General features: G+C 35.5%; 1 protein-coding gene across 1 annotated transcript; it reads right to left on the reverse strand.

The window, feature by feature from the left end:
- Window positions 1–5,479: 5,479 nt before the first annotated feature.
- On the reverse strand, window positions 5,480–14,688 carry LOC144350903 (beta,beta-carotene 15,15'-dioxygenase-like). The gene is made up of 12 exons (XM_085507522.1): window positions 14,544–14,688; window positions 14,165–14,306; window positions 13,363–13,456; window positions 12,884–12,998; window positions 12,342–12,531; window positions 11,808–12,013; window positions 10,134–10,285; window positions 9,162–9,263; window positions 8,806–9,000; window positions 7,044–7,191; window positions 6,699–6,845; window positions 5,480–5,517 (listed from the first exon to the last, which is right to left on the reverse strand). The coding sequence occupies exons 1-12, from the start codon at window positions 14,686–14,688 to the stop codon at window positions 5,480–5,482; spliced, it is 1,674 nt and encodes a 557-aa protein (XP_085363648.1).
- Window positions 14,689–15,527: the final 839 nt, after the last annotated feature.

A 15,527-nucleotide genomic window follows, 5' to 3' on the forward strand; every position in this document is an offset into this window, starting at 1 on the left:
TATATTGTAGTTATTTGCTGCAAATGTGTTTAACTAAGTGAAGTGTCAACGTCAACTATAATTCACGTAATTCTCTGTCTCAATTTGGTCACGTTTCTTATTTTCAAACGGTCCTAACAATATATTGTTAGTTGCACGTAGTTATGTATTATATTGTACCAGTACACTATTTGTGTCAAACCATCGATTTGATTTGTCCAAACACAAAATTTGCATATGCAATCAATGATATATCTAAGCAATAATGACTACCCAAGCGCCATATTGGATGAGGAGTGGTGTATATGAATGATAATGTGTGAAGCAAGACGAACTTATACTGGGAAAGGCGTCGGTGGTACAGATCAGGTTGTAACGAACAGAGATGGTGATAACTGTCTCTGTTGACTAGTTGAATGGCAATTGAAATAGTACTTGCCTCATTCATGGGACAATTGAATACATTATATGGATGAATCGAATCTTGCATCACCTAAGACTTTGCAGGTATAAGCGCTAGTACATTCACGTGTGTACACTCGTGTACACTCGTGTAAACTCGGTGTAGATGCTGACATTTTCATAATGGCATCAAATACGGATTCACCAATAGGAGAATACAAGTAAAAAAATACTTTTATCCGCTACTGAAGACAGAAACCGTCGAAAATTGCTTTCTGTCTGCCATTTTGTAAAGTATTGTTTGTTTGTTTGTTTTCAAGTTAAGGGAGGAGCGGGGCTGTTGTCTCCATTGTTTGCATACATTCAAGCCTGCCATTTGTGTCACTGTGATTTTTTAGTCTTTCGAATGATATTGTAGCATATTTCGTCCCAGTTTTATAATATTGAGTTTTGACTTTTTCGTTAATTTAGTTGGACTTTTCGACCTCGTCTGCCAAATTTTACATGATATCAAAGCAGATATTCCGTTGTTGTCCTACACGGTTTGTTGTTAAGAAGACCAGGCTAGTTGATAACACCAGTAATCGTTTTTTTATGAATCCGATCATCACTTTTTTTCTGCCAAATATGAAAGGACAAATTGACAATTGCTTTGGGGCACTATATCAATCTATTTTTTGTTTTGGTTTTAGATTTTGAAAATGCATAAGTTAATCATTATGGAAATGTAACGTACATGTTGGACGTGATTTTAATTTTAGTATGCAGACTGTCTGAGAACAGTGACCACACATTCCAAAAGGTCAGCGCTCACGCAACGAATTGTGTAACACATCTGCGGACTCGTCATTTCATCCTGCGCTGGAATACCAGTAGAGACTGCGTAGTCAGGTTTCATCCTATACATACTTTATAATATTCAGCGTACATCATACATATTATTCTTACCGTTTCGCCGGCACCAATAATAATACCACATTACACAAGACAGCAGGCACATAACAGCCTGTCCTGTAACATGACAACTTTAAAATTGTTTGAAAATAGTTCAAAAGATTTGTTCGTTTATGCACCGTTGCAAGCTAAGTCGAAAATCTGGTTCATTCTGTGAAGCTGATAACCTTAGAAACACCTCAAAAACTACACAAGACAGATTTAAAAACGCTTACCAATTTTGATTCTTTTTTTATAAGCCATAAGTGTGGTTGTCTAACCAGTCAACAGTCTGAAAGTAAACAGTTTATCGTCTGATACATAACTTAGTCTTTTGTTGTCACTGCATAAAAAAAATCTTCTACTGACTAACAAAGGCTTATTCAATATTGATTCACTTTATGGGAATCACCTCTGCTCAAAGAGATAGTCTGGGTCGATGTTCTAAAGAATTGTCATGAATAGAGAGAATTAGAATACATTAAAATATTTAATGACTAGATGCGAATCACCACTGCTCCATGATAAATAGTCTGGATCGAAAGGTCAAATCACATTACAAATTTAAAAACTGTACACGTATAGCTTTAACTGATATCAGGGTATACTCAGTATGAGTACTCGGTGCTAAATTTTATAGTGAGAACCATCGTTTTCTCTTTTCTTTCAGGTGACTAAAGCTCTAATGGATCAGGACTAGGGGTGACCTTGAAAACCTTATTTCCAATTCAATCCGAGTGACTATGGTTTCAACTACGTCTAAGCCAATATAAGTTAGGATAATGGCGTGCAGAAAAACTGAAAGCTATCGGACCTGTGTTGTGTCAGTTCCCAGAAGCTCAATAATGTTGACATGAAAAACTGTATCTCAATCTAGAAGTAAAAATATTTGACATCTATGGTTATTATCAACGCAGTAATTTCGCAATATAAATAAAGCCAAGGATTTATGAGATATTTGAGAGTGTTAAATAAATAAATAAATAAATTTATTAATAAATTTTAATCGCACTTATGACTGAATGGCCACCACGTAAACATAACATTTTTAATACATGATCGAACCTAAAATTAATTGATTGAAGATAAATCTTTCATCATGCATAATTTTACTCGAATTTAGTTATTTTTTTAGTATGAATGTTGTTCAATGTTGTATACAGCTTCACAAATAGCCTATTAAATAATATTATAATAAAATATTCCAGTCAATTTTGCAAAAATAATAGGAAATTCTGTCATCTAATTGCAACAGATTTTTTTTTTCTTGAGTATGCCTTCCGCAATGGTCCTCAGACCCACATACAAAAAGTCAAAGAAAATATACGGAGTGAATGTTTGTCTAATTTGCATAAATTAAAACCAGGTATTTTTCACATTTCAGAATTATCATAATAGCTTTATTATGTTATAACATTCCTCTTAAGTGTCATTTTAACCATTTTTGAGCATGGGAATTTGTTTCACTTTTTTTTGGAATGGTTGACTTATTTGCATAAATCTGTATGGCTGCCAAATTAACGTCTTATGTTGTATTTAGTTATTTAATTGAGTTGAATCATGCACAGGTACACTTTGATACACTTGTCATGCAGGTACATACGGTTGGTATTTGTTTTATTTAGTAATATTTATTTCAGGTTCAATGTCAACAACACTACTACAATGTTAATGAAGATTCAATGGAAATCTTATTCACAGTGAACGACATAACTCTACTATCTACACTGTGCCTGGGCAACGTGTCCATCAAACCTGCGTCGTATTCATTGCAAACCTATTAATATAGTCCAAGCTTCAGGAGAAAGAAGTCAGATCCAGAGCCCAAGTACTCGTCATTCTCTGTTGTATTCAGCTGAAGAAAATTCCAGCACTAATTGTTTATTTTGTAATATAAACATCAACTTCGAAGAACGGGGGGGCACGATATCTTCCCAGTAACCACCATGGTCTACAATGAAATGTTGTTAGCAACATGTAGTGAAAAACATGACTTATGGTCCACCAGTGTACAGTCAAGAATTATGAGTGTCCATGGTTTACTTGCTGCTGATACTATATACCACTGAATATGTAAATTTACGTACAATAAAGCAAAGAAAATATACCATAGACAAGAAACGGTAGACCACACGACGAGGTTAAGATGGCTAACTTTCATCAAGAAAATGACGATGAGCAAACTGCAAGTACACTATGGTAATAAAATAACTATAATTAAAATTAATGGTAAAGCGAATGTTGTCACATTCAAGGGCACAAAAGAGGCTGTGCTTCAGGATTAGCGCGACAGGGGAAAGATTAGCATTCATTTATTTAGTGGACAGAGGCAGACTCAATTACCCATAAACATTTGATGCAATACATGGGATTGAGAGGTTCCCTTTTAACACAGCAAATTAAACACATACGTTCTCAATAAATAGATTAATTATATAGAGCTCTCAGAAAAATATAACAACAGAGTTCCTCACCCCTGACCTGAACCATAACCCCAAAACTCAATCTCCCCATATAATTCAATATGCCCATCCAAACAATTGTATAGTAGGGCCCTACTATAGATGATTTAATATAACTTTGTCCAATGGCATTTAGTAGTTTTTTTCAACTATTCACTGTCGTGATTCACTGCCCCAGCCATAGACGGTCGGTGACGCTGTTAGCATTGTCATACTTTCTGTGTTCCAGTACTCTTGCACGTGGTGATAATCCCTCAATGCTTTAACAGATATAGGCAGAAGTACGGACGCGCCTACATAGGCCAAGCCAACGCATGTACTTGAAATACAAATGAAAAATTAGTCATGTTTAACAGTATGCTATAGTTTATATAGCAAAGCCCTGCATTATAATATGTATACCAGATGTGTGTTAAAAAGATCCTAAGGGGAATGCTAGACAGTGGAGAATCAGGGAATTAAACAGTTCATATGTTGCCCATATTGCATTCGTTAAACATGAAGCTATTCATGTCTAAGCACTACCCAGGATAGAATAGATCATGGATGCACAAGGGTGCTGAATGGTTCTCAACTGTTGACGTAAAAATTGGTTACTGGCAAATGAGTATGGATGAGTGTGACATTGTCCCATCAGTTGAGTGCAACAGTCTTCATGTGGGTCTTTCAGGCAGCGCTAGCCCCTTTGTATTTATTTATTTACACCAGATAATCTAAATGAAAGTGTTCAAATTCAAATTTACATTATTCATATGTAAAGAGAAACAGCCCCTTTCAAATGGTGATGGGAAGTGTCTTGCTGACTTGGCAATTAGGACATGTCTAGTGTAACAAAATGATGTGGTTGTATGTAGTGTCTCATTCCTTGATAATCTTGAGAGGCTGAGACAATTGTTTGAAGGTTGTAGCTAATAAATGTCAATTTTTCAGGAAAGAGGTGAGGGCATAATGTTCCCAAAGATGGAGTACGGATAGATTTTGCCATGACTGTAGCCCTGCAGGTATGGCTAATGCCAGAAAAAGATGTGAAAACAATAATGGGTGAAGAATGTTACTAAAATAGCAATGCCCTTGTATGGAATTACTATTGGTTTATATGTCACGTGAGGTAATAAGAACAAACATGCAGTCCATAAGCCTGAGTTGGAGTGAACTGTGGAGTGCAAATATCCATTTGCGACCACCAGCTGAGCCCAAGAAAGAGGTTATGACATCTGAGAAGTGATTGCTGTATGCCGGAGTCAGTTGGTGGTTACAATGCCAGGTGCGGAGTTTTGTGTGTAGCATCACCTGCATTGCCTCAGCATTAGCTGAACCAAGTTCTTATGGTTGTCAAGTGCCTCAAAATATATGATACCTGACATGGGGATCAGTGGTTGAAAGAGTGTACAAGTTCTTTGAATGGGTGCAGACTTGATAACAGAGAACACATAGCTGAGCATGCTGATGTGGAGACTGCCCTTGAGGAATGGGAAAAGCTAGGTTTGATAAATAGTGTGCTGCACAGATCCAGTAAAGCTGATGATGCACTGAAAGATGACAAGAGATGTGGCGAGAAAAGTGCGATCCTATAAAAGTGTGCCAGGTGCAGAGTCACTGCTGATGGGAGAGCTAAATTTCCATCGGTTAATATCAAGATTACAAGGTCACTTGAGATGTTGAGCATAGATTACCGCACTCTAGAAAAAGGCTGATCGGATATGCTAATGAGAACTCACGACTTCACGTGCCTTAGCTCTACCTACAATGAACAAAACAACAAAATTCGCAGCAGAAACACGAGTAAGTCAGACCATGAGTGAGAGGAATTTTGAAATTGGAGTGATACTAACATCTATTTGAAATGAAATGTGTAGCCAAGTCTCATACAAGACAATGACTTCCACAAAAAAATGGCCAACATGAGTGTTTCAATGAGAATTTCCTCGGTATGTTAAGCTCTTTGATTGAAGAACAGAATCAGGACTGGTGACAGCATGTTGGACCTTTAGTGCATGCATAATAATAACTGTAGAAAAAGTGGTGTAACAGAATATCTCCCCTTCCTTCCTCATGTATGGCAGACATGCCAGGCTGATGAATGCAAGTTAGCATATGATCATGTTGAGAAACGAGCAGGCCAATATAGAAGAAAGATTAGATACCTTGAAACATGATTTCAATCCAGAATCTGTTATTGAGAGGAAAACATGGGATAGCAGAGGGGTGGTGGAAGGAGCCTGAATTGGTTGTGAGGCCAAACTGTCCAGATTTCCACGTCATAGGACTTTGCACAGCAACATATTACTTCATACCACACCCTACTGTACAATATTAAGATAGACATATGAGGCAAGTTATAAGGAAGTCATTATTCAACTGAATAATGGTCCGAAGCGGAACATGACAGCAAGCTAGTAATTCCATTCAGTAGTAGCATTTGCCGCCCCCGGGGTAAAAACTTAACAAACTTAATGGTCCAATTAAGGTCCATTTAGTAAAGTGTTCTATATGACTTAAATATGATTGAACAGCCCATAACGGGCATTGAAAGCATCATTTTATCTGTTTGTGAATCAACAGCATATATTCTTACACAAAAGATGGAAAATATCGCAATCTACATTTCACAACATTTGCGTGTGAAAATTAAAAAACTACAGTTAAAGAATAATTTATTGACAATTTATTAGGCGTTTCATGGATCTGCACATTGTTTCAGCAACTATTAATGAATTAATTATTCCTTGTAAAATATTCTAATTTAACTTTGTATTTTATATGTATATTTCAATAAACCTGTCGAAACGTTTAGCAAAACTTGGCACTTATCGTTGTAGTTGTGTTGCAGACATTGCATACTATTAGATATGCCAATGAATCATCAATATGTACAATACAATAGAAAGACATAGCACATTATCCAAATATTGAATTGTATACTAGCACTCCCGCTACGAGATATTGGTGGCTCTTTCATCTCCACTTTCTGAGCAACAAATTTGCTGTGTAAACCAAACGGCAAAAGTTCAGGCGAAATCGCCCTGCCGATCTCGGAGAAATCCTTCGCATCCAGCACTATGACCATTCCTGTAAAACGAACGTAACTCATTAGGTTTACCTCGTAAAACATAATATAGCTCGAATTAACTAAGGTAAATAATGTTTGTCTATGTATTCAGGCTTCGTGAATGTTCGTATTGACAGTTATTGCTCATTAACTACATAAATATGTTGCATTAACATGGCTATCATATACATCGGTTTAGAATACAAAGCTAGCGTTACCTGTCTCAGTATGTGTGTCCAGTACATCGACAAGTACAACACCATCGTCTTCGTCAACGGCGTCAAGAGTAGGGACAAATATTGGCTCACTTGTTATCAAACCATCGTATGGACCCCAATACAGTGCTGATTTTGTTTCAACGTTCAACTGTGTGCAATAAATAAAAAATATTCATAACTAATCACAATGATATGTGTATAAATATAATATAATTGGGTTCGTGTTTAAGTCAATATAAAGTCAACGTCAGCACACCTGTGCATAACTTAAGATTGAACTAATACCAAATTATTATGAACATTTAAAACTCCGGTCCCATAAACCTATGTAAATGATTTATTCTTTATTCAGTAAAACGACGCCAATTTGATGTTATGTCCCACATTCACGGTTATTGGGTACAGGGTATTTATTTAATTTATATAATATATACATGTTCGTGGGCACTTGTATATGTAGACAGTTATGGTTTAACGCTGTTTACATTTTGGAATTCTAACCCAGGTGGAACATACTAAAAATATTCTTAATTCGCATAACTAACAAGGCTATAAATAATTATTACAAAATATAATTAGTGTAAAAGACGACGTCGGATACTACTAGTATTACATTTACTTTACCACTAATTTACATATTGAAAAGCAATAATCGATCCGTTGATGTGATAGATGTGACCATTTTATAAGTGTCCATAAAAGCTGTACTGGGTGAACGATTATACACATAACTCATTCTCCCAACTTGTATTTTGTAGTTATTAAGGAAAGTTGGAAGTTGATTAGCTTATAAGATTTTACTTATAAGATCCACGTTCTCTTGTAGTTTTGCTCATTGAATTGTGGATTGTACGTTTAATTCACTTAATCCTTGAAAATTACAATTGATAGTTGCACCAGAATTTCATAACGAAACCGACTCTCAAATTTGAAGATGATCAAATAAAACATTTTGGGTTATTGTAACCAAAGGAATAAAACTATTTTAATTGAAATTTAAAGAATATTTTGGAAAAATAAACATACAACATGTTCCATATTTGAATTTGGTTGAGTTCGTGGGCTAGTTAATATAATATCCAAGTTGAAAGGAAGGAAAAATAAATGTTTGTGTTATTGTAACCATACGACATAAAACTTGAGACGGAGTCAACGACGACAACAACAACGAAGACAAACATTATTCCCTAAACGTAAATTTGACATAATTTCTGGGAGCTAGTCGAATTTGAAACGCCTTCACCAACTGAATTACCAAAACGAAGATAATACATTTCATAAACTCATGTATGCTCTGGTCTTTTAAAATGTGTAGCAAGTTTTGTATGTAATAAAGCTGCATTTAAAAAAAACCTGCGTTTATACATTAACACCTTCAATTCATTATTGAGGTGGTACATTTTGTTGCAGTCGGAGATAGATTCTGAAGACATTTGTGACTTAACTGGGGAATCACAATTTCTTTAGTTTGTGACGAAAGTGAGGCTGTACACCAAGATAAACAAGCGAATGTGAATAGCAAACAATAGGTTGTTAGCATCCATGTAATAATCGATGTTTACTGACAAAAGATAACAGTGCGAGAAGAACAACAGCAGAAAAACAGTTCTTGTTCATTACTACCACTGGCGGGATTTAAACACATATGTATCTTGCCAAAGAGACAACGGGCTCATTGTATTCCCATTGACCTTGTATCGTTGCGATCACTAAACTGCATTGTACCATCCTTGTATAGCATACAAATAATTTATCAACTTACCTTGATAACCGTATTTGGTACTGGGTCTAAGCCTGCCATGTACGCATACGTGTAGGGTTTAGTGTTATAATTATAATAGTTGATGGTTGAAAAATCAACAACTTGATAGCCCGATGGATAAAGATCAATTCTGTCAATAAGCGTCCAATCATTCATATCAACTACAAACCGCTCTACCACTGTTCTCTTTGTGCCCTAGATACAAACAATGATTGTAATATTGCAAAACTTAGTCAGAAAGTTTGTCAAATTATAATAGTAGCTATAGGCAGATCGCCAACATTTAATGTATAGTTGTGCTCAAAAATATTTGCTTGCATGAAACATTGCAAATTGATGTTTATGAAATAACTTACTGGTCCAGCTACAATTTCTTCCAAATCGAAATATCTGTATACATCCCACGAGTATGTCAACATATCTAAGTACATTTTGCCATCCAGTTCATAAGAATTGAGCTGCAACACACAAATTAATCATCAATTCTTTTGTTTATCCACATGTATATATCTCAATAGTGATAGCTTATTATCATGATTCATTACTTTACCATAAAACGATATTTTCCCGTTATACAATCGACAAATAATGAAAAACACAGAATTAGTAGATTAAATTAATCAAAAAATCAACTCTGCTGTTGTATGTTGTGTTAAAGTAATAATATTTGATTCGTTTAATATATGGTGGACTATAGTATGTTTAATCAAAATATAAAAATGTTTGCATTTTTTTCCGATTATATGCGTACATAATAGTTAAATAAATTTCAAATTACAGAGGCGGCGGCATAACACTTTGCATGGTGGGGCGAGATCTGCTCACTATTCCTCTCGCCAGAGGCGCGAACTTACTAGAGGGAGTCCGGTGGCATGCTCACCCTGAAAAATGTTGAAGTCTAGACCCTTTGAAAAGCTATTTCCTGCAATTCTAGAAGTAAATTTTGCTGATACAAAGAGTTTCAGCTTGATTTGGGGGGGGGCAATTATGATGTCTCCAGTCTATACATTTTATATTAATAAATATATATGGATAATGCTCAGAATGAATTCTTTTGCTACCAGCACATCAATATTCACACATCATGTTAAATTTGAGCATATGCACTCATAACATTCAGTTTTAGAAATGCCATGGTATAGATAAGAATTCTACGTCAGAATACAAACCAATCATCTGTATAGCTGAATTGAGCTATTGTGTTAAACTAATCAGTTGGCATAAATAAATATATATAATAATATATCTCCTGATAAATTAACTATTTATTGTAAATGATGTATCTAAAATAATGTTTAGCCATACATCAGTAGTTCAGACGTTCATACCTGATGTGTTATAAACAACCCATCTGGTGTGGACAATTCTCCTACTACGTCATTGGTTTCACGGCTTATGAAGACAAATCTCGTCGGAATATCTGATCGAAATTCATAACCGGTCAGAAAGGTGGGAAGTACTGGATCATCTGGGTCTGACACTGAAATAGGAAATTTTCAGTCAATAGTTTATGTTATAAACGCTCTACCACGTACAATTGATAACATGTTCACTGGAAATAACCATTTATTATTTTAAAACAGAGTCCAACAATATATATATATATATATATGTGTCGTTGAGCCTGTTTTTTTTCTTCCTCAAAAATAATTAGCAAGAACTGAACAACCAGTGGTTTTAATAAATGTATATTGTAAAATAGTTGCAAGTACAATATAACACTAATGTGAAACACTATACGCCTACGAGATTTGGGCAAGGTACTTCAACGGAGTCACATGGCGACACTTGATGTGATGGCCCTCTACACAATTGTACCTAGTATTACAGAAGGCATTATTGCTTTCCAGGAAGCCGTTGATCACAGGTTCTACTTTCACCAACACTTATACTTAATAACAATAGTTTTCAGTTTAACACAAATAAATAATGCACCTGGCAATATATGGACAAAACTCCACAAATTACTATTATCATGTTCACCATCATCCAACCACTTTGTATAATTTATGTTTCGTAGACGACATATTCACCACATTTGCATATCATTTAAAAATATTATGTCAGAATTCATATTGATCCGGCATTTTTGACAACTTAGTGACTGATTCAGTACGTAAAGATGGGAACGTGGTATTTGTTTAATATTGAAGTTTTTGATGTTAAATATGTAAATATTCACACAAAACTAGCATTTATCAGAGTAAATTATCACATAAAATGCAACATTAGAAATGTAATATATTTAATCACATACGTAGGGGAGACAAAGAAACGACAGATTTAACAACCACCTTGCAACAGTATGACTCAATCTAGACACATCAGTAGCCATACATTTCAATAGCATCGACCACCCTATAAACGACATGTTATTTATAGGCGTAATAAAAAATAAATAAATGCGAAAACAAGCTACGCAAAAAAACTAGAACCATTTCGATGGAAAAATGGCTGCAAGCAAACTACCCATACACCAAAGGATCAATAGTGGACAGTGAGGGCGCATCATACGCTAAGAGCTACTATCATACACTCCTACCCCTGCGGCATGATGTTTTACAGCATTTGTTTTAGTTTTCTTTGTTACAATTTCACATATTTTGAGATTTATTTCGTTTTCATTTTATATTTTCCCTGTTATTTTCAGTTATAATGATACAATTTCATTATCATTTGTATTCACTGAAGAAGGCCACAGTTAGGGAGAGAAAGGTTGACTCCATTCAATCAAGTGAGCAGTAAACATATAGTGTGTTGAGATGCATTTTCCAGCATATACACTGAAAAAAACATCAATGTTTAGCAAGTGAACAAATGTTAAAGATTCAAGTCCATGATAAACGTGCATAAATGTTTAAATAACAGAATTGTTTTGTGAAAAAAAAGTGAGGAATGATTATTTATTCAGTACTTGTGTATTCTGTAAAAAAAGTCTGACTTCTTGGTTATTTCATTTTGTTATACAAATACCAATGTAGTAAACACTATAGTCAACTCACGTAGGTTTTTGCATACATCCATGAAAAAATTCGATGTTGGAATAATAAAATAATTCTCAGTTATAGCAAAAGAATGGAGATAACCACCGGGTAGATCAAAGTCGGGGTAACCATCATCCACGCACTGGCTCAGATTGAAGGGACCGCCTGCTAAGTAAGACGCTAAAGGTATCCGTTCGTCATTCTGGATTTTATACACCATTCGCCTTTGAATATATTAATGAATAAATTTATTCACGACACTGCATAAAAACTTAATAAATTATTATTTAATTAAGTAATTGTGTTTGTGTTGTACAAACACAATTATATTGACGCATCAGTTGTTTGTGGTTTATTTTGGGAAATCTTTTTCGGGCACATTATTTTATACATTTGAATTTTTGCGCAATCCACTCATCTTGGGAACCTCCACACAAAGCATGGTCTCGTGCCTATTACTTGTAAACATTTTTTGCAGAGCTAGTGCGCCCTCTGTGACAGAATAACAATATGCACTTATATACAATATATTTTACTTTATATTATACATACCACGCATTGATGTTTTCACTATCACGCATATCAAACATGAGTGCAGAACTGTACAGTGTTACACCGTCAGCGTCAGTGTGTTCGTGTGCCGGATTATTCAAATTCACCATATATGGAGGCAGCCCGAAGTTAACATCTTTGAACGGATATGCTCCCTTGGTGTCAAGAGTCTCAAGATCGATCCATAGTCCTATGAATGACATGTTAACATGTATATATTCAAGCACAGGCAATAAGGAAATTAGATAGATAGATTCGGAAAAATTCAGCCTTGCGCTGTGATCAAATGTACGTCAAAACTAACAAAATGAATTGTGCGTTTAATGTGCCTCGTTCGTCGTGCTGCTGTCGTTTGATTTTGTTCAAAAAATATAATTTACAAGCGCTGTGTACGGCTTATTGTCCATCATAACTCCATAGCTTTAACCAACATAGCTTTAACTCCAATATTACAACCCAATATTTGTTATGTTTCACCACCGTAGTTGTACAGTCTTAATGCATATACACAAAGATTTTAAAAAACTATACCGGTAACTAACCAAAACTAGCTTCTGTCACGGTTTCGACATTATCTCCAATCTTCCAGAAAGCAATATTTGGATTAAGGGCAGAATAATCGCTGAAAATGGACCATTTTTCGAACTGTTCTTGGTGCTACATGAGAACGTGAACACAGAATAACAGTAAAGAATGATTGGCATATTGTGTTTCTTTATAAGTCGGCGTGAGGAAGTGTTCAGTAATGTGAAAATGGTGTAGATATGTGGGACATTGCTTTCAAATCGACTATATCAAATATGTAAAAAAAAAGCAGTTCCCATCCAATGAAGACTACAAATGAAAACAATATCGATTGTGTCAGCTGCACATGCGTCACTTAGACCCATTTACATCATTACTTTATTCTGGTATAACGAAAACTGTGCGACTTATTTTAATGGATTTTCAATTCCTGTCGCAATTCAAGAGACCGAGTACTCATGTTCACTCAGGTAACTATAGATTTAACTATACATACAATAGGAGAATACGTCGTTGCCCAAGCGACCTTAGATACATCCATATCCCACTCATAATAATCCCACGTTTTATAGCTTTGAGTCAAATAAAATCTGGAAAAATGAACATACACAAATGTACTAATGTGGTTTCACGGAAAATGCTCGTTGTTTACAAATAGCACAAATCTAGCTTCATGTTCAGCCATAGTATTCACAATTTCGATAATTAACCAGTATTGATGTTTTTGTTGTTGACCTATATCTTGCGCATGCGTAGCGTGACGACTACCATTTAAGGTATCACTTGAAACTTCGCGATTTCAAACATACACCCTGAAAGACGTGAGGCTGAATATACTAAATAGATATTATTTATATGGACTATAAAAGACAATAACGCAATATCGTAAACATTTTACAGGAAAGCGTGTTGTTGAAGCTGCCATCCATTTGTGAATTGCATGTGAATTCCGAAACTAAATGATTGAGCAAAACACTCACTCGACTTTAAGAAGAATTTGAAATCGAGAAATATCGATTATCACACTGTCACATCAATCGAAGTCATATTTATTTGTTGACATGTTCATCTAACTGTACTATCATCAACAACGACGAAAATATGGGGGCAAAATATTAGGAATAAATAGAACGTTGATAAGTTTCATTCTTCCAAACTCAGAACAAAACACACGTTATTATACGATGCCTGATATAAGACGAGACAATGCAAGCGACCCCGCTAGCATAGAACTAATACCAGTTTAATCATTTTATTACTGAAGAGAATGTGGGTGAATCGATTGATATATAACATACTTAGTTCCGTATTCCACCATACCATCACGCATTTTAAACGATGCCACTGTTCCTAATCCATCAAACGCGTGGGTAATTTTGGATCCAAGTTCAGGGTTACTCCAGTTACCATATGTACCACCAGACTGCTTTAAAAAGTACCCTGTAAAATTTGGTAAATGTACGTTATTACAAAATTACGTTTTAATCACGACTTTATTAACTAATTGTATTCATGAGTTTATGCGTAACATTAAAGGGCGGCAGTCGTCGCGCCGCGTCCTGTTCGATATGGGACTCATAGCGACGATATACAACGCGTGTAAAATACATTGTTTATTTACATAAAATCCGAACACGCGCTGCGCGACGACCACCGCCCTTTAAATACATGTCATACCTTCGATCCAGTCTGGTATCTCCCCATATATTTCAGTCGGCATATACGGTCTTTCCCTCGAGATTGTCCCGAAGTAAGTATCGTATATGTTGTCTGGTACATCCCAGCAATTTGCCATAGATGCAAACAGACATGACACAATCATTTTGAATAGCATACGAGATAACATCCTGAAAGCAATATGACATATGTTAACAGGAGTATCAGTAATCTTAACGTGTTTAATGTTTCTGTTAACATATAACATATTAAGTGCAACGCTCAAAATCTCAGACGAGGTCAGTAATGTTATCAGTTCTTTTTAAGCTCAGACTACTAATACAACAGACTGGCAACGCCTATTGTTTAAGGTGTTAATGGGTTTAATTGTATATGCTAGGTGTGGCACGCTAAGTGGTATTGACATAGAAACCGTCGAAGTTTACCGAATACCGAATATTCTGCAAATTCCGCGCTTTATCGGAAATTGCCTATTTCGTCGTAAAACGGATCCAGATATTAAAAAAAAAAAAGAGATGAGTTCTGGAAACTTTGACCTTTGCAGCTTTGTAAGAATTTTAAGAATCGAGCAACATTTTGGCGAGTTGTAAGTACCTGAATGTCTTAGTGTTTACCTCAAATAGTATATAGTGAGCTACTTTGAAACGATAATTCTCACTGTTGCAGATTTTGCGGATGGTTTCCGACATTTTTTTCGCTGCGTTTCGAGCGATCATACCACTTTGTGCATTAACAGTTTTTTTTTTTTTTTTGTGTGTTCAGGGGTACCGAAACTTGGGATAGCTGGTGTCATATACATGATATCACTCAGGATATCAGCGTAAGCCGGTTATCGGTAAAAACTAGGGTGTGGTATTTTTGTCGCGTTCGACTTCATAGTACGTGTTATACGCGTTGTTCGTAACTATCGTCCACAGATTCGCTAAATTCTTCCGTAAATGCCACTTTTGAATTTCAGTGTGGTCATGGAGGTAAAAAGAATTA

This window comes from Saccoglossus kowalevskii, chromosome 14, assembly GCF_978046115.1.
Source record: "Saccoglossus kowalevskii chromosome 14, keSacKowa6.1, whole genome shotgun sequence".
Classification (NCBI taxonomy): Eukaryota; Metazoa; Hemichordata; class Enteropneusta; family Harrimaniidae; genus Saccoglossus; species Saccoglossus kowalevskii.

Excerpts from the sequence above, each read along its gene's own strand:
- LOC144350903 (XM_085507522.1), bottom strand. The coding sequence starts at position 14,688 with ATGATTGTGTCATGTCTGTTTGCATCTATGGCAAATTGCTGGGATGTA. Across the intron at positions 12,999-13,362 it reads CAACGACGTATTCTCCTATT|CACCAAGAACAGTTCGAAAA; the intron begins GTATGTATAGTT and ends GTTCTCATGTAG. Across the intron at positions 12,014-12,341 it reads AGTGAAAACATCAATGCGTG|GCGAATGGTGTATAAAATCC; the intron begins GTATGTATAATA and ends ATATATTCAAAG.